Source organism: Mustela erminea, chromosome 17 (assembly GCF_009829155.1).
Source record: "Mustela erminea isolate mMusErm1 chromosome 17, mMusErm1.Pri, whole genome shotgun sequence".
NCBI lineage: Eukaryota > Metazoa > Chordata > Mammalia > Carnivora > Mustelidae > Mustela > Mustela erminea.
In genome coordinates, this window is record NC_045630.1 from 34094917 (window position 1) to 34114554 (window position 19638).

The following is a 19638-nucleotide window of genomic DNA, read 5'->3' on the forward strand; positions in this document are numbered from 1 at the left end:
CTGCAAAGCCAGGACTGGCACTCAGTCCGCCTGACCCCACCCTCTTTTGCAAGTCTTACATTGCGTGGTTTCCTTTCCTCCTTGACGGAGTAGGCCATGAGCTCTCTCATCTGGGGCCTCATTTCACCCAAGTCACCTTGTCTGAGGCTCTCCATTCCTTCTCTGGGAATAAAATATCCCACCCTCTGAATAAAACTAAATAAGATTCATGAACTGAATCAAGAGAAGGAGAGTGGAGTTGGCTTGGAGGCATTTCTGTGTTGGGTGTGAGTTGGAGTAGGAGAACAATGCAGAGAGAAAAGAGCTGGCCTGAGGAACCAGTAACCCCACAGCTTTCCTGTGTGTGTGTGGGGGGGGGCAGAATCTAAAAATAACCCATAGGGGATCTTGGCTGTCACACTCCTCCCCTGGAACCTGGGCCCCCTTGGCTCTGCTAGACAGACCCTTGTTAATGAGGAACAGGGAAGGGGATGCCTCTGTGCCCCTGCAGGAGACATCAGTCAGAAGGAATTTGCTTTGAGCAAATTCAAGTGCCCGGTTCTCCTTTGATCCAGGACTGAGCTCCACAGGCCCCTCCTGCCCCTCCCCCAGTCACCTGGATGACAGGAACCCACCTACCAAACGGAACTGACAAAACTGTGGTGATCGCTTTGCTCTCCTTCCCCCACTTTTATTTTTAAAAATACATTCTTTTGCTCGCTGCAGTTAATTACAACCTTTCAGAAAAACTGTGAAACGAAATCTTTCTGGAATGCCTAAAAATATTTCCATCTCGCAGGTAGCATGTGGGGATTGTGCTGTGGATATATACAGCGTTGGCAGGCTCTGCAAAGCAGCTTCCTTCAGCTGGCGAGTCATCGCAGCGTCCCCTTCTGACATTCAAGGGTGGGGTCTGAGACATGACTGTCCTTGGGAGGGACCGCAGGGTCCATCTGCCAGCCCAGAGCTGAGCAGAAGCATAAGCCAGCTTGCGTGTCGCATAAGCCAGCATATTGTTTACAGAAGAAAGACTTCTTTTTTTTTTTTTTTTTTTTTTAATTGTTAGCAAGTGTTGTAGTTTTGGCATGAAGACACGTGCAAAGAGATAGCTAGTTTGGGGTGTGGAGAAGCCAGCCGATCACTTGTAAGCTAACTAACAGCTGCTGGAACCCAAACCTGGAGAACCAGAGTCCTCAGGGGTCATTGGAGAAGGCCTGGGGGATGCTGGGGCCCTGGGGGTCTTCTTTCCCACACAGCACGTGCTCCGTGCTATCCTGCCGGCACCTGGGGTAGGTGGCAAAGGAGTTTGGGGTCGAGGCATTAAGCAACCACCATGCAGGCCCAGCGCTTACGAGGGACCCAGCTTACGTCTTCCTTGCTTAAAACAAAACTGATGTGTAAAAGTCAAGATTTCCCAAACACAGCTGAGGAGGTGAGGATTTGATTTGCGAAAGGATTCCCCAGGTCTCCATTACCGATGACTTCCAAATCTATATCGTCCGCTCCGACCTCTCTCCTGAGCGCCATATCCATATATCCAATTGCTCCTGGACATCTCTGCTTCCACAGGTATGTCCCTCAGGCCCCTCACTTTTCACCGTGTCTGAAAATGAACTCTTAATTTTTCCTCCTTCCACTCCCAACCTGATTATCCTCCCAGATTCTCTTTCAAGGTTAACGGCATCACTGTGCCCCCAGCCAGGACCCTTGCAAGCACCTTCGCCTGTCTCCTTTCCCTCACCTACCTACCATGTACAATAAATAACAGTCACCCGGCACTAGCAGATCTTATTCCCCGGCATCTTCTGAATGTGTGCCCCGCTCTGTGTTCCCGGGCGGCGATAAGCAGAGCCCCACCAGCTCTCACTCGCACTAACTGCAAGGTGGTCCAATGTTAGAGCTAACTTCCTCTTGCCACCGGCTGACCTCCATGAACGCACCCTTGGCCAGGTGACTAGTCGCTTGCTCAGAAAACCTTTAATGGCTCTGACCACGGACAAAGCAAATTCCCTCATTCCTGGCCTGGCACGCGTCCTTCAAGTTCTTCTTCTTCTTCTATTTTTTGTTTTTTTTTAAAAGATTTTATTTATCTGAGAAATAGAGCGTGACAGGGAGTAGCATACTTCACCCCAACCCCCCCCCCACCCGGAGCAGAAGGCCCGATGCGGGACTAGATCCCAGGACCCCAAGATCATGACCCAAGACGAAGGCAGACGCTTAAGGGACTGAGCCACCCAGGTGTCCCTCATCCTTCAAGTTCTGATCTTTGTTACTTCTTCAGCCACATCTGCTATCTTATACTATGTCCTCCATGTTCTACCCAGATGCCAGCTATTCCTGCCAGCGGTTCCTGCCCACGCATAGCACTTTAACCATCTCCGTGCCTTTGCTTCACGTGTGCTCTCCCAAGCTTAAAATTAGAGTGAGTCAAGGTGGAAGTCTGGGCTCAGGGTGCAAAGGAAGAGAGAAAGGTATCCTGTCAGACACATTCCTTAACACCTGAGGGCTTCCAGGTAGCTCAGAGAATAAGGGCCTTGAGGTCTGAGCAGTGGCGTGGAGTGGTAAAAACCCAGGCATCCTGCTTTCCTTGCTTCTCCCAGGACCAAGTATCAGGGAGAAGCTATAGAGGGGGGGCTTTATGGAAAAGGACTTACTCTCCAGAAAGAAAGTGAACAGGATCTTTTAGGATGCCACTTCAAACCAGACAGCAGTGGGATTCCACATCCACCCTAGAGATGGCCCACAAGCAATCCTAAAAGCAACATTAGATTCTGGGTTCTGTGTGTAGCATCTGTGAAGCTTGGTTCTCTTGGGAGAAGGACATAGGTCTATAACGACCAAGTTGGTGGAGTTCCCTGCTTGCAAAACTACAAGGAGGACCTTTCTGATCAGGAAGAAGTTCTGGGGCTTCAGGGAAGGGGAGAGCTAGCCTCCTGCAGGGCAGGATGGGAGTTATATAGACCACCCCCACCGACTGACAGAGGGGAACCAAGACAGGGGAGGGATGGTGGCCAGATCCACGCGTCCTGGCTTCCAGTTCAGAAGGCCCTTGCTGCTGGCTGCTCTGGGAGAGGGAAGAGAGCCCACCGGGGACCCGGGGAGCACCTGCAGCAGGAAGACAGCAAGACAGACTTGAGCCTGAATGTCCGCTCTAACACATGTGAGCAACATGACCTTCAATCTCAGGGTCCTTATCAGAAAACAGATAACAATACTTCCCTCCCAGGGACATTCTGAAGGTTAAGGAAGACAACACTGGAAAGTCCCTAACAGGACAGTGGGTTAGAAAGCAGGTCTGGACAGCTGGCAGTTTCCTCTCCTGTGTTCCCCCTGCACCTGTGCCTTCCCAGATCATGAAGATATGGGATGGTGGAGTGGCAGGGAGTTTATAGAGGCTGGCAGTCTTTCTGTTTCTCTGGAAGGAGGACACAGGGACCGGGGAACGTAGACACAGACATGACTGGGGGTAGAAAGCGCTGCCCATGGGCTGACTGGAGAAAACCTGAGAGGCGTCCTACAGCCTGAGCCTGTCCATGCTGCCGAGGACGGGAACTTGGCTTTGGGGGATTCTGGGCCCTGTGCGGAAGCATACTCTGAGCCAGACATCACCCTTTTACCCAGAATAAATTTGGGAGGACACTGGCCCTGTCTAAAATGGTCTTCATTCTTTCCTCCCTCCTTTCTAGCCATTTCTTTTTCCCTTGGCAATTAGCCATTCTGGGGTAGGCAAAGCATCACACAATGAACTCAATGAATATGCTTCCAGGAAAGTAATTCTGAATGAGACACCCACACAAACAAATGGCTTGACAGTCTGGGATGTGGATGAGTGTGTGTGAGTGTGTGTAGTGAGGGTGTGCAGAGAGGGGGAGGGGAGCTGAACCCATGTGAAATCAGCTGGGATCTTTAGATATTGATCATTTCAGCCCCATGCTACTCAGCACGTACTCTCCGTGGACCAGAAATCTATCGAACTTCTCTATGGATCTCAAAAGCAGGGGATGAGGTAGAGAAGTGCCCAGAAGCAGCTGCTGTTGCTGGGGGTGAGGGGAAGAGGGCTAAGGCACTCCTGTGGTCTGTGCTGACTCCCGCTGTGCCCTCCCCGACCCACCTCCCCAGGGCTCAGGTTCAGCTCTCTCCTGTACAGCACGTGCTCCTGGGGAGAGCTAAGGTCCACAGGGCTATAGGGTCTAAAGGCCAGGTGCATTTGACAGGCTTCTCCCCCCACTGGCCAGACATGTGCACTGACCAAGGCCTACCTCTTCTACAAGCCTCTGCTAAGAAATGCCTCCCCCGTGAGGCTTTCTCTGACCCCCTGGGGCAGATTTCATAGCACCTGCTCCCACACTCCCACTGCCTTTAGTGAATGCCCCGAGAAAGTCATGGGCACTCCAGGTTGTAAACCGCTTCTTTTCTCAATAAGATAATTACTATCTTGGGACAGAGACGATCTCACTTTTGCTTAGCGACCTGATACTTAGCACACTGCCTGGAACACAGCAGCCCTGCCTAAGTATCTCCAGGTCTCTACTGCTGGGAAATACTGGTCCCAACCAGATCGCAGAGCAAACTGTGTTCTCTAAGGACGGCAGGGGGACGGGTGTGTTCTCAAACTGTGTTCTCTAAGGACGGGTCCATGTGTGGTTCCGGTGCAATGCAGTATTGCAACAACCGAATCTCAAGAAATTCCGCTGCGCTCGCTCTCAAGTTTCACTGAAGCACACTTCTGGTGTGATCCCTCATTGAACAGATGAGTGAACACCTGCCTCCTTGTCAGACGCCTTCCAGGTATGGAAGACAGCAGCGAAGCCTCCCTGGTCTGGCTTCTGCCATTCTGTTAGCCTTTTGTTGGAACATCTTGTTTTCCAGACCCTTCAATCATTTCAGATGCTCTTCTCTGGACCCTGGGGCTTCCAGGCATCCTCTGAGAGTCTAATGACCCAAAGGAAGCTTGTGGCTGGTGCGCAGGCCTGTTTGAAGTACAGTAAATGGCGCCCATGCAATGACTTCCCGCTGCTTGTCACACACACCATGAACCCGGCCAGCCCAGGGCAAGTCCCAGAGGGAGGCTAAACCCTACATCTCGTTTCCAGGTCCATTTTTTCTTTTTTTCTCCCTCCCTGGGGTCCCTTCCCCTATTTAGGTACCTCTCACCCTACTAGTCTCTTCTCCTGCAAGAAACCTTTATTTGCATCATCGTGGGAACTTGTGTTATGACCCTTCCCCAAGAGCACTGGCTTTTTCGCTGACTGTAAAATAAAACATTTGTCTATATGCAGCCTTTGGAAGAATAATGTGGGAAATGGGTTACAGCAGAGACCTCAGTCCAGCAGCCCTATGCCCTCCCCAGAAGCAGTCACTGGTGGTGCCCAGGTGTATAGGTGGGTAGCCCATGTCTGGCTGGGACTTTTTATCAGCTCATCCTATGCCTAGATGGGTGAGAAGTAGGATGTGGGATGAGGCTGGCCGGTGCTGATGGTAGGGGACTAACTAGTCTCCTGCTGGGCCCTCTCCAAGCCTCCTCGAGCCTCTTATGGGAACCACTTCTCCATCTCCTGAGACCCCACCTGCCAGCCATGCAGCACCACGGAGTCCCGCTGAGCTCTGGGCACCCCCGCCAGACCTGGGCTCCTGCCAGACTGTGTCGTATCTGTTTTCCACCGTGGGCGCCGTGACCTGGAAAGCAGCCGCCGTGATGCTACACTCGCCCTGATTCTTGCAGTCACTAATTGAACAGTTCGGAGGGAACTGTGCCACAAAGCCGCCCAAGGGCAGGAGCAGATGCGGCCCATTAATTACAGCTGGGGAGCTCCGGCGGGCTTCACCCAGGAGAGGAGCGCGAGGTGCCCCAGGCCCAGGGGCCCGGCAGCCTGGGGAGTGCTGCCCAGGGCCCCTCCTGGGACTTGGGCGGAGCCTTGGAGGGTAGTGTGGGGGGCTCCTGCAGGGTAGGGGCTCAAGGGGTCAGAGGAGGGCCGCTCCTTGGTGGAGGCCTCACGAGGCCCGGCTTCCATCCTAGTGAAGCTGGCTTCCTTGGGTCACAGCTCCTGCCCGATAGACATGGTGGGAGGGAAGACAGACACTGAACAGTAGCCCCTGTTACTGAAGATTCTGATAACGCTGCCTGCCATCATTTATTTCATTTCCTCTATCATCACATATTCTCATACCATTTCATTAGTTACTTATCATGAACTAGGAATTTTGCCAAGGGCTTTACATATTCTATCCCACTTAGGGCTCAAAACAAGCTTCGAGGGAGGTCCTATTGTAATTTCCTTTTTACAGATGCGGAATAGCACCCAGAGAGGTTAAGTAATTTGCTCAAGGTTACACAGTGAGCGGCAGAGCCCACCAGGTCCCGCTAACCTGTGCTTCCAGCCTCCACAAGACGCTGCCTGAGTTGACCTCCTCTTGCCCTGGAAGAGACCCCTTGTTCATCAGCTGGGAGAACTCATAACCTAGCCGACTCGTGAGTTTCCCTCTGCTCAGGTTCCCCCAGCCCCTCTCCCAGGGCTAAGGCCAGAATGTGCAACTTTCCAAGAATCTCTGCCATTGGCATTGCTGGTCTCTGCCATGTCTCTGATCTTCTCCACTCCCCCCACCCCCTCTCTGGCCCCATTCCCCCTGTGGATGTCCACACACCCGCCTTGGCCTTGTCCTCTTGTCATCTCTGCCTGTGCTTGTCCAGTCTGATGCCTTGAGCAGGGACGACTGGTTTTCTTTCCTTCTCGGCGGTAGGCTGGAAGAGCGCTCCGTGCCGGCACCTTCCCCGACTCCGACCCTATGGGCTGAGAATTCTGGTTTCCTAAGTGAGCCCGTGAAAGAGATGAGGGATAGTGTACAGGTCACATGTGGGGCTCTAGAGTCAAGTAGCTGCGGGTTAACTCCTGGTTCTAAAACTTACTAGTGGGGTGTCTTCGATAACATTGTCACCCCTCATTGTGCCTTGGTTGCCTCATCTGTAAAATGGGGCTAATGATCCTGGTAGTCCCACCCTCATCCAGGATGCTAGAAGGTCTGCATGAGATGACATGGCTGCTAAAAGCAGTTCTGGGTGCCCGGTGAGCACTTGGTGAAAGGTAGATACAATATTTCTTATTACGAGTTTATGGTGAAGAAGTCCGGACAGAAGCCAGGCTAGCTGACATCCAGAAGACAAGTGCTGTGGCTCAGCACGGCTGCCTCTCTGATGGGCCTGTCCAGCTCCTTCCATGGCTCCAGCAGGCTGTCAGCACCCTACACAGGCTTCCTAAGAGCACCTGGGACAGACTGACATCAAAGCCTCCCAGAGCAGCCAAGGGAGGGGAGCCCAGAGAAGGTGCTCCAGGACAGACACCCCGCAGCTGATGGACAGGCTCTGTAGTAAAAACTTCTGTGTCTGAGACTGGGATCACGCCCTGAGTGCCCGCCCCCCCAATCAGGACCAGCCAGGGAGGACAAGCTGCCAGTAGTGGGGCAGCTAATCTTCTTCTGACTCAGCCACTTAGTCCCTTCCCTGCTGGTTGGAGCTCTCCTGACTTCAGAAGGCAGAGGCGCCAACTCTGTGCCTGCACATTCTGATGCCATCCTGATGCTCGGCCAGAGACACCTGGAGGCTGGCTGGGTGCACAATGGCAAATGGTCACATTCTTTTCCACTTTGGGTGTGTATGTGTATGAGCACAAGTGTGCAGGCGAGTATGCACACTCTTCAAGGTCGGCTAGAGCCCAGCGGACGCGCTCTGCGGGGATCTCTGGCGCTGGTGGCACCAGCTCTCCTACCCGGCGTGAGTCCTTGCTGGCTCTGTCTTAGCTGATAGTACATTCAAAACCTAATTGTTATCTCAGCAGAGTAACTCCATTATTCATTCTGACACCATCCCCCGTTAGCTGTTTGTTGCAGTGATGTTATATTAATGAGGCCTGCAAATAAATGAACGGGAGATCAGAGTGCTGACTTGTTTCTCAGGAAAGCTGGCTGACATATTTATTTATTTGTTGGGAACTTTGCAGCGAGTCTTTCTGGCCCTGGGCAGGTGGCTTTTGGCCTCTCCTGCAGAGATCTGGTGCAGCCTTACGGATAAATACTTGTAAATGTTCAACTCCCCGAACAATTTCACGAATGCATTCACAACCGAGGGAATCCGGGAAAGAAAAAAAAAAATCTACTTTCAATTATTTGGGCAAATGGAGAGCAGACGGAATGCAAGAGCAGTGGATCATCTCCAACAAATATTGTATCAACTATTATTTTTGCTTGGTTTTAGAGAGCGATGCACATGGTTTTCCACATTTGGTTTTCTTTTCCAGTTACACATACCTAAGATAGTATTAAAGAGAATTTATGTTCCCTGAGCATCAACTAGTAAGGGATTGGGCAAGTTAATGACATTGAAAAATTCATAAAGTAAAATCTACAATGGGGTTGATGGAGAGATGATTGTAAAACTGGGGGCACTACAGCCTGGCATCAGTGCGGTCAGAAACACAGGTGAGCTCAGAAATGCATAGGAGTATTCTTTGGTACCCCAAGGTTGATAGGTTCCTGGCCAATCCCCGAGGACCCCAACCCTGGAGATTTGCCCTTGCATTTCAAGCCCACTTTGCTTACTCTTCCCTCTGGTCTCTAGCATCACTGCAGGTGTGAGCTACATAGGCCCCATCCTCTGGGCTCAGAGTCAGCTCAGATGTTTAAAAAGAACGAACCACCACACTCGGTAAATTCCAACTTCGATCTCAACCCCATCATCCCATTGATAGACACAATCAGAAACTCACCAGATCAAGTCTGATAACTCTCATCAACATACATAATTAAAGTAACATCTATCCTGTAGACAAGAAGGGGGTTACCCTAAGTTTAAACACACCCAAAATGCTCCTCCTATTCCCCCTTCACTCATAGGAGTTAAGTGTAGACTTAATTATGTCTAGGAAGTCAGGTAAAGGTTACCTTAAAGCTCAATACAGGGTGTGTCAATGCTCCCAGTTTTTCTGGCCTCCCCTGGGACCTTCCAGAAGAATTCTGATCCTGGGCACAGATATTTTTGGTACACTTGCAGTGGAATGAGGTGGAAAAGTGTATGGCCAGAGAAAACTCCTCCATCCCTCTGACCAAGAGAGCTAGCATGGTATTGTGGGGTGAGTCTACATTCTGGAGTCAGAAGGCCCTGGTTTTGAATTCATTCCGCCACTAACTAATTGGGTGACTCTGGGCAAATTATTTACTTTCCAAAGCACTGTCTCCTCAACTCTTAAATGAAGATAATTCTGGGCATCTTGCAGGATTGTTAGGTTGGGTAGGTGTGCAAAGGTCCTGGTGCACAGGAGAGTGTGGCTGTTATTGTGAACACTCCCAGAACTAGGATGGGGCTCACATCTGTTCATGTCCCCGGCCTGAGGTAAGTGTCCTCATTAGGTGTCAAGACCAGGATCCCAGAAGACAACAGAAAAGCGTGTAGATGAGAAGTCTCTGTCCTAGGTCCTTTGGATGAAGCAGAATGGCCTGGTGGGCAAGCAGATTCCAGCCTCCTCCAGGTGGTCTATGTTCAGGGATAGGCTGGGATTTTGCAGTGACACTGCACCTCCTGCCTCTCCTCCCAGAACTAACTTATCCACGTGATAACTTCCAAGCCTAGCACAGCAACTGGCATGCAGTAGTTGCTCATTAAATAAATATTTATTTGTTGCAACGCTCTGTTATGGGTTGAATTTTATCCTCCTCAAATTCGTATGTGAGAGCCCTAATTGCCATTACCTCAGGATGTGACCTATTTGGAGAAAGGTGCCATTCCAGAGGTCATCGAGTTAAAATGAGGTCATTAGTGTGGGGGTTTATGCAATATGACTGGAATCCTTATTTCGACAAACAAACAAGCAAACAAAAATCAGAGACAGACATAGGAAGGAATGTCACGCAGTGATGAAGACAGTGCATCTACCAGCCCAGGAATGCCAAGACTGCAGCTCTGGCACGGAACAGATCCTCCTCGCGGCCCTTGGAAGGCCCCATCCTGCAGACGCCTGGATCTGGGATTTGCAGCCTCCGGCACGGCGAGACAACACAGAGCTCTTGTTTAAGCCCGCTCCGATGGTTGTTTTATGTCACTGCAACCCACGCTGACCAACACAGTCACTCTGAGTGGAGATCTCTGTCGTGGGAGCTCTAGAGCCCCTCGACCCTTCCTACGTTTTCCTCCCCAATTACATATTCGGTCTCTTTTTCCTTTCTGCCAATGCTGCCCCTTCCTAGCTCGTCAGAAAATGTTGCTGCTGGGCCTTCCTTTCTAGTGGGTGGCTTGTGCCATCCTCCTCTTTGAGATCCTAGCAGTTCTGGAAGCACAGCAACGTGGAGGGCCAGGCATCTCGCAGCCTCTCTTGAAGCTCTGCACGTCTCTTGTCCCCATGGTGGAACAGGGGACACGTGCACAGACACAGGCGTGAGAGCTAGAATGGAAGCAGCCTGGGATGCCCCCCATGGGGGACAGCATCGTTATCACACCACGGGCTGGCTGAGAAAGAGCAGACGGTGCGTCCTGAGGGGGGCTCGAATCTGCAGTTTATGCCGACTGAGAAATTCTTACATTGGCTGTAAGACTTGTCCTCAGTGGAGCTGCCCTAGGAGGTGGGTCTCTAGGGGTGGGCTTAGTTGCCATGGAGACAGCTGGGTGAGAAGGGGTTAAGGATGAACCCAGCTGTTCACTCAGCTAAGCTTGAGCCCACCCCTTTTCCTAAAACAGAACTCATTCGAGGTCAATTCATCCATCTCTCTGCCCCTGGGCAGGGCAGTGCCCATTCTGGCCCCCATCTGTTTCCAGCACCGGAAATCCTGCTGCCTCCAGCAGCCACCGCTGGCCATCAGAGTCTCCTTCCCCTCTCACCACCCACATTTTTGTTACTACTCCTTGCCATAAGCACACAGCCTAAATTAAATCGTAAGGAGACATTAGCTATCTTCAAATCGAGGGATATTCTACAAAATAATTGTCCTTTACTCGTCAACAGTACCAAGGTCGTGAAAGACAAAGACAGACTGAGGACCAGACTTCGTAGTAAATGGCTCTCACAGATGAGTTTGCACAGAGCGGGTGGGCACACATTTGAAAGGCAAGGGCCACAGACAAGGGGGAGGCACGTATGCAAGGGCACGAATCCCACAGAATTCTGATTATTAAGAAAAAGATCTATGCCAATGTCAAGGAATTAGCCAAGAAAGCCAAGGTAAAGAAAATGAGCTGATTCTTCTTAAAAGTTACTTTTAACAAATGATACATTTTTGGTCACGAATGCCAGAGAGGCACATGAGCTCGATTCTTCCTATTACTGGTGATACTAACTTCCATCACTGGGTAAAAGTAGTGTCTACCAGATCTCTTCTCTGTAAAGTGTCTATTTTTCTTGTTATGATTAATACATATCTTGCGGGGAGATGGCTTAAGAATATGTAAATACCCTATTTTTTCATCATACTTTCATTTACCAATTTTAGTATTCATCAGCCATTCTTCCTGAAATAATTATTACTGTGAATTTTGCCAAATGGTGATTTTCTATTTCCCTAGGTCCTTTTACATTTTTGAGTGAGAATTCTAGTAGAAGAGCTTCCTACGTCCCCCGTGGATTATTTATTTATATCAAGAAGGAGCAAGAATTCTTATTTTATCCTATTGCTTATACTCAAATAGTATCACTTCTTTTCATGCTCAGATTGTCCCAGATTTGGCTATTGGGGCCAACTTAAGTTGGCTCCTGTGCCCTGCTTACACATACTCCACGTTTTTGTTACTACTCCTTGCCATGAGTATACAGCCTAAATTAAATCATAAGGAGACATTAGCCATCTTCAAATCAAAGGATATTCTAGAAAATAATTGCCCTGTACTCGCCAACAGTACTAAGGTCGTGAAAGACAAAAGGCTGAGGACCAGAGCGCTAAGGAAACGTGCTTACAGAACGTCACCTGTGACCCTGGGTTGGATCCTCGACCAGGAAGAGGGGGACAATCAGAGGGACAATTGGCACAATGTGACTCAGGCATGTATATTACCTGGCATTATTGTATAAACGTTAATTTCCTGATTTTGATAATTGTCCTGTGGTTATATAAGATGTTAATTTTGGAGAATCTGGGTGAAGGGTATATGAAAGTTCTTTGTACTATTTTTGTACCTTTTTATAAGTCTAAATTTATTTCAAAAATGAAAAGTTAAAAAAAAAATGAAGATGACTTTTCCAGGAGAAGGATGGGAGGAGGTTGAGGGTAGGGGACGCAAAACTCAAGGGACTATTCCTGATTCGAGTGAATAAAATATTCCAGGCCTGGATTCTCCCTCCTGCATGTCCTGTCCCGAATGATGTCCCCTGCATGGCCTGAGCCACCCCACAGATTTGTCTCTCTTCCCCAGAGACGCACTTTCATTTCTCCACAGCCTCCACCTGAAAAACGCCAACAGGAGACCCCACTGCTTGGGGCCTCCGACTCCTGCTGCGATGTTCACTGGGAAAATCAATTATAGCCTAATTACCTCAGGGGGTTAATTAGCATCATGTCGCCTGGGTGTCCTCTGTGAATGGAGCAGCCAGTCAGTCCCCGGTCAGTGAGCAGGGGCGACACCGAGACGGAGGTTTCCCGGGGAGAGAAGCCTGCCTCAGGGCTGGGAAGGCACCCCTGCCAGGTGGGGAGTAGACTGGGCCGAGGCGGCAGCCAGGGTAGGTGGAGGTGAGCGGTGCCGGCGGAAGCGAGTCCCTGCCTAATTTAAGCTCCCCTATACCACAGGCGCAGAGACATAGACCGACAAGTACAGCTGCAAGATTCCTGGGGCAGAGCAGGTTCCGGCAGTTGCTAGAAATCAATAGAATCTGGGAGAAGGCATGAAGCCCTGAGCAGCTCAGGGAGCTGGCTGCGTTAGGGCAGAGGCTGGGCCCTACCAACAGCGGTAAATGAGTAAAAGGAAATTGAGGAAGTCTGATCTTTGAGGGGCTGCATCTCCACACTCACAGCATCTTCCCACCAGGATGAACGAGAACCTAGCTGGCAGGAGACACTCTCCCACCGCACTGTGCTTTTCCTGGGATGTCCCGCCATGTGGATGGATGGCATCTTCCTGGTCTACCTGAGCTAGGAAGGTTGGACATCAAGGAAGGGGAGGCCCTTGCTTCTTGTGCTACATTACTTGGGCAGTTAGAGACTTTACAAGTAGTTCTATAGTTCAGTAAATCAAGCTTAAATACCAGTTCTGCCATTTACCAGCTGCATGAACTAGGGCAACCACGCCACTTCTCCGAGCCTCATTTTCGTCATCTGTAAAATGGAGGTGAGAAGGTTTGCCTCCCACGGTGGTTGTGGGATTAAACAAGATGGTGCCAAGTGCAGTAAATAAACATCAGCTCCCTCTTCAAATAACCCGTTTTAGGTTAAAAACACTCAATTTGATCTTGAGGGGTTTCTTTCGACAGATCTGAAGCTTCAAAATGATCACATGGAAGTTCCAGAAGCTTCTCAATACTCGAACATAGGTGCGAGCCAAAGGTGCTTTCTTTGGCTCGTAAGGACAATGCGCCAGGAAGAGGGGCAGTGCTTCCACTTGGAGAAGACGCAGAAATGGAGCAGCCCCTCACTGCTTTCTTAAATGAGCGGACCACGGTGCTACCTGCCTGCGCCTTTATTCCCAGTCCCCATAAGGAACGTGCAATTAGTTTCAAAGCACAAGTGACAGTCGGTGAATAAGGAGCCACGAAGAGTGATGAACACATAATGCACCCAAAGTTAAATACAACTATTTCTCTCCCAGGCCATTCAAAACCCCGAGCAGCTGCTTTTTCATTCACATCATCTATTCATCTGCCTTGGCAATTTGCTATTCAGGAAACATCACTTTTTTTTTCCAGGATAATTAATTACCTATTTCTTTCCATTAAAATGCACAAACAAATTGGGACAGAGAGTAAATCCTGGGAAATGGCACGGTGGCCAATGTAGTGCCTGCCGTTGCTTTCGCCTTCCGTGTTCAACTTTGCAACTCGGAGCTAATTGTGGCTCCTGAAATCACATTCCTGCTGAGAAAAGCTAAACCTGCTCTCTGAAATGTTTACCCACCACGCTGCCAATTTCCCGTCCCCACCTGGCTCTGCCGGCCTGGCAGGGAGTTGCGCTGGCTCTGCCTCCCCTGTGTGTACGCGTCCACACCGATGGGCACCACATTCACACACCGGCCTGAGGGCACACATCCATATGCTTGTCACTTACACCCGGACGCGGGCCATCGAAGCGCCCAAGAGAGGCTTCCCACACCCCACATGAAACGTGCAGGACACTTTGAATTCTTCTGCGTGAATGCCTGACCCACTGCACATCCACCACGGGCCGGCTCCTGGCCACCCCGCCCCCTCTGGGAACCTGTGGGTCTCACCTCGGTGATTTGTGGGTTGGAGCACTTGACATTGTGGCTGGACCAGTCGAGCCAGGGGCTGGAGGGGCTGGTGCAGTGCTGCTGCAGGGTGCACCTGCGCTCGCCGCTGCACCATCCGCACTCGAACTTCCGGTCGGCCTTCAGGCAGAGGCCACAGCTCTCCCGCTGAGCTGCACACTTGTAGAGGTGCACTGCAAAGACAGGGTGCAACACAGCGGGATTGGAGAGGGCTCCTGGTGACCGAGCCTCTTCTCGGAAGCACCACAGCACACACCGGCCTTGGGCACGGACAATACCGGTGATCGCCATCATCCTTGCAAGGGTAACTAATGGGGAACAAATAGTGAACTGAGCCTCTTCATTGCTGAAAGGTACTGCAGAAAATACTATTTAAGAGTTCTGGCTCTAGGGGTGCCTGGGTGGCTCAGTCCATTAAGCCTCTGCCTTCGGCTCAGGTCATAATCTCAGGGTCCTGGGATCGAGCCCCACATCAGGGTCTCCGCTCTGTGGGAAGCCTGCTTCCCCGCCCCCCACCCCGCCGCCTGCCTCTCTGCCTACTTGTGATCTCTCTCTCATCAAATAAATAAAGTCTTTAAAAAAAAAAAAAAGAGTTCTGGCTCTACACTGAATCGTATCAGGGCTTGGACTGTGGTCTTGCTACTTCTGGCGATGTGACAGAATGTCACTTCCCTGAACCTAGTATACTTAATCTATGACATGGCTGTGATCGTTGTCTTTTGCAAGGTTTGAATGAGGTATCATGTCTTAAGTACTTAGCACAGTGCCCGAGTGTCCATAACACACCTGATGGGCCAGACAAGCTTAGGCTCTTCTCTTTGAGGTCCCACTAAGTTCTTCGACACTGTCTTTCCTACATGGGGCCCTCATCACAATAGGCAAGGACTGATTTCCCCATTTCAGGTAAAAATGAAGCTCCAAGATATATATAATGAGTCTTTTTTTTTCTTTTTTAAAGGTTTTTATTTATTTATTTGAGAAAGCATAAGAGGGGGAAGGTGCAGAGGGCAAGAGACAAGCAGACTCCCCACTGAGCAGGTTTGATCCCAGGACCCCAAGATCATGACCTAGACCTGAGCTAAAGTCAGATGTTTAACCAACTGAGCCACCCAAGCACCTCAGCGTATAATGACTCTGGAAGCTTGCTAAGGTTAGTGCCCAAGCTAGGATGGTGGCATTCCAGCTCTCTGTGCCACTAGACTATAGATCCCAAGAGGATCCTGCCCAGAAACTGGGGACTGGGGCATCTGGGAAAGAGGTCAGCTTGGCTCTAAGAAAGGCCAAGTGGCTAGCAAAGTGCAGGCAGAACTGAGGAGACAGAGTAGACACAGTCCTGTTCATGTCCCCTGCACTGGGGGGTTGCATTCCCACAGAGGACAACCTGGCTACTTAACAGGTCACTTTTGGAGTCTGCAGACCCTTGGCCTTTGCTTTTGTCTCTTACTGACTTAGAAGCCCTTGGCAGGCCAGTCTGCAGAGGTGTGTTTTGGGAACCTGGGGCTTCATTGTCACCCACTGATGTTTTGAATTCAGAATCCTGCATAGAATTCTCCAGAAACAGAACACTCAGAGAATCACTTTCAACTTTTCTGGTCAAGCAGACAGACATAAGCTTTCAGGACTGGGGGTTGGGGGGTGCCTATGCTAGAAACTGGGCACAGGCCCCAGGGGGGGCATTTTTTTTTTATTCCTCCATAGGTCGCCATCCTGTTCCTCTGCTCTGTCAAGTGTCCCTCAGTCCCAGGTGCAGGGACGACATTTAAACGTCCTTATGCCCACGGCTTCTTACAGCAGAGGGCAGGAAGTGAGAATAAGATGAACTATGACATAGTGAGCGTTTACTAACTTGCACAAACGGTGCGCGTCTGATACCTCATTTGGTCTTCGTGCTGACCCCAGGAGGGGATCACCCCTTCCCGCATTTCACAGGGAAGGAAACTGGAATGAAGGCAGGGGCAGTAAGTAGTCTGAGTCCCCCTGCCTGTAAGTGAAAACACCAGGATCTGAATTCTAGATTCTAGAACCCAAGTCCATAAACACCATGGCCGTCTCCACCCAACACGGCGCACAGGCACCAGACACACATGGGCCCTCGGAGGGACAAACAAGGAGATGGTGCTGCCTGAGTGTCCCAAATGTCCAGAGCCCCCAGGGAGGGGTCTGACGTAAGCCTGCATGTGGCCGTTCTCCTGCAGCGACCTCTGGGATCCCAGCCCAGATGCTCAGCAGGGAGAATGTCTGTCTCTCAGTGGTGAGGAAATGTGGCCGGGGTACGAGGAGGAAGAGAACAGAAATTTCCCTGGTTCAGTTTCTTTCTCCCAGCCTAAGTGGACTCAACTTCCTTGAGGGTGTGTGGTTGGGGGCCTCTGGTGGCTCTGGTCCCCTCTCTGCGCCCACGGGCGGCCCTCAGGCTGAGGGAGAAGCTGGGGCAGCTCTAGCTACTTGAAATGTAGTGAGATGTGGCTCATGGTGTGGGGAGAGGTGTCTGGAGGGCAGAAGGCTTGACATCCCACAGTGGCCCGAGGAAGGACAGTTGGGTGGTCCAGCATGTGACTCTGAGACTGGACATCCTTGGTTCAGATCCTGGCTCTTAACTTTCTGGTTCAGCTTTTTTTTTTTTTTTTTCCTTTCCTTTTTCAGCTTTATTAAGGCATAATTGACCAAAAGAAATCATAAGGTATTTAAAGTATATACTGTGATGATTGGATATACATATACATCGTGCTAGGGTTCATCCCATCTAGCTAATTAACATATCGATCACTATATATAGTGATTATATATATAAATCATATATATAGTGATTGATATATAATGATATATATATAGATAGATAGATTAGAAATATACATTTAGGTTGTTCTCTTTCGACAGACCTCAATCATACCATGCAGCGTTACCAACTACAGACACTGTGCTTTGCACTAAATACTCAGACTTCATCCATCGTACAGCTCAAAGTCTGCACCTTTTAACAATCTCTTTATTTCCCCCCACCATCCCCCAGCAACCACTTTTCTACTCTCTGTTTTTATGAGCTTGACTTTTTTTTTTTTTTTTAAAGATTCCACATATCTGTCTTAAAAGGCTGGAGCGCCCGTCAGTGTGCGTGCATTCCTGTGCCGAGGCCAGTGCTAACATGTGTACTTTCAGTATCTGTGCTGCGGAAGTGAGCACTCATGGTTCGTTTCATAACCTCTTTGGGGCTCGGTTTCCTTATCTATAAAATGAGAATGATACTAATACACCCCTCTCAGGGTTGTTATGAGGATTAAGGAGAATCCTCTCAAAAAAAATCACTGGGTGAGGGGCGCCTGGGTGGCTCAGTGGGTTAAAGTCTCTGCCTTCGGCTCAGGTCATCCCAGGGTCCTGGGATTGAGCCCCGCATTGGGCTCTCTGCTCTGCATGAAGCCCGCTTCCTCCTCTCTCTCTGCCTGCCTCTCTGCCTACTTGTGATCTCTGTCTGTCAAATAAATAAATAAAATATTAAAAAAAAACCACCAAGTGAGTGCCTACCCACACTGGCATTGCTTTTGTCCCTCTGGAGAGCAGACGGGCACGTTGATATTTGCTGCCCAGAGGGCAACGCCTGCCTGGCACATGGGAGGAGCTGCCCGCGAGTTTGTATGAACGACAATGGATCAGGGTGGCGGTCATGGAGCGTCCCTCCCGGGTCAGCCCAGCTCCTCGGTGAGCTTCCCTGCAGCAGTCCTGGGTTTGCGTCCTCCGGCTTGCCCACTCCCCCACATTAGGACCTGGGTGGGGTGGGGGTGCAGCCTCACAAGCCTTCTTTGTGCAGTGACGGGACCAAGGACAGGGGAATCAGACCCTAATTGAAAACAGAATCTCTATTTCCCTGGAACCTGGCAGGACGTTCCTGCTTGCTGCTTTCCTAGGTCAGGTTCTGCAGACACTTCAAAGTCTCCGGGAGCCAAAGAAAAGTGCGAGGAGCCAGCAGCTGCCCGGCGGATGCTCTGGTTGTAAAGAAACAGGGTTCCCAACAGGACTCCTTTGATGGCTCCAAATGTTGCTTTAGGATCCTCTGAAGAGTTCCGCTGACAGAGGGAGTGTATTATTCATGGCACAGCGGCTGGCCTGCTCTGATCCCTCCGCCCCAGTCTTTCCTGGGGTCACGAAAAGATCAAACCTCTACCCGGAAGTAGCTGCTCACCTTTCAGGTCCTGTGGGTTGTCGATGATGAAGTTGCCGTTCCACACCACAGCGAAGTCCACGGGCAGGTTGCTGATGTCCATCCCGTCGTACTGGTACTGCGGGGAGAGGGCAGAGAGCGCACGGCTCGCGAGGCTCCCCAGCACAGGGGGCCAGGGATGCTGCTGGCTCGTGAGGCTCCCCATCACAGGGGGCCAGGGATGCTGCTGGCACCCTGGGGGACCGGGACTACAGCGGAAGAGAAACCGGGGGCTCCGGCTCCCTCTGGGCAGAGAAAGGAGCAGAGGGAGAATCAGGCGAACCCCCTTTGCTGTTAGATCGATGTCTGCGACGCCCTCGCCCCGACTCCCAGTCACAAATGCCAAGTGGGTCCCGCCCAAAGCCCTTGGTGTGGTGCCCCCTGCCTCCCATCATCCAAATCCAAACTCACTTCTCCAACCTCGTCTTCCACTGCCCTCCTGCAGTGGAATCCACCTGTCTCCAGACACAACGGCCCCAGCACGTTTCTGCCTCCGTTCAGCTCACATGGCCTGAGGAGCTCCTCTCTCTCCAGCCTCCATCCTTCAACCTGCCTGTGTTCTTCTGGTCCAGCTCAGACTCACCTTCCCCAGGTGTCTTCTCTGACATCCCTAGAGGCCTCCTCCGGGCTCTCTCTGCAAACCCCCCACCCCACCCCTGCATTGCCAGTTTTATCTCTCACTGCCTGAGAGCTGCTCTGCATCTTTTCACGTGCAAGTCCACATCCTGCTGTGTGAATCCCACCAGAGCCTCCGAGCAGAGCACACGCACAACAAACAGGGCTGTGGCTGCTGGTGGGCTGGGCGCTGCAGGGGTCCTCTGGCTGCACGTGAGCTTTACTTTGGCCAACAGTCCATTAGGGAAAGAGTTCAGAGCTTCTGGTCACAGATCTGACCAGGCTGACCATGAAAGGCCTCAAGCTGTGGCCAGGGGTCTACTCTCGCTCTCCCACGCTGGTCCCACAGAGGACCAGCAAGCCTGGCACACACTTCAGAAATAGGCTGTCAGGTAGCCCAGCCTCTGCTCCTCAGTGAAGACAGGCTTTGGGAATCCCCTCCCGAGAGACC

General features: G+C 50.9%; 1 protein-coding gene across 1 annotated transcript in view; it reads right to left on the bottom strand.

The window, feature by feature from the left end:
- Nucleotides 1–19638, bottom strand: part of PLXNA2 (plexin A2) — a 212270-nt gene that overhangs the window by 41178 nt on the left and 151454 nt on the right. Inside the window, exons 11-12 of the mRNA XM_032318661.1 lie at nucleotides 18555–18651; nucleotides 14366–14556 (exon numbers count right to left, since the gene is read on the bottom strand). Of these exons, the coding sequence (XP_032174552.1) occupies nucleotides 14366–14556; nucleotides 18555–18651 (288 nt within the window). The remainder of the gene's footprint in view (nucleotides 1–14365; nucleotides 14557–18554; nucleotides 18652–19638) is intronic.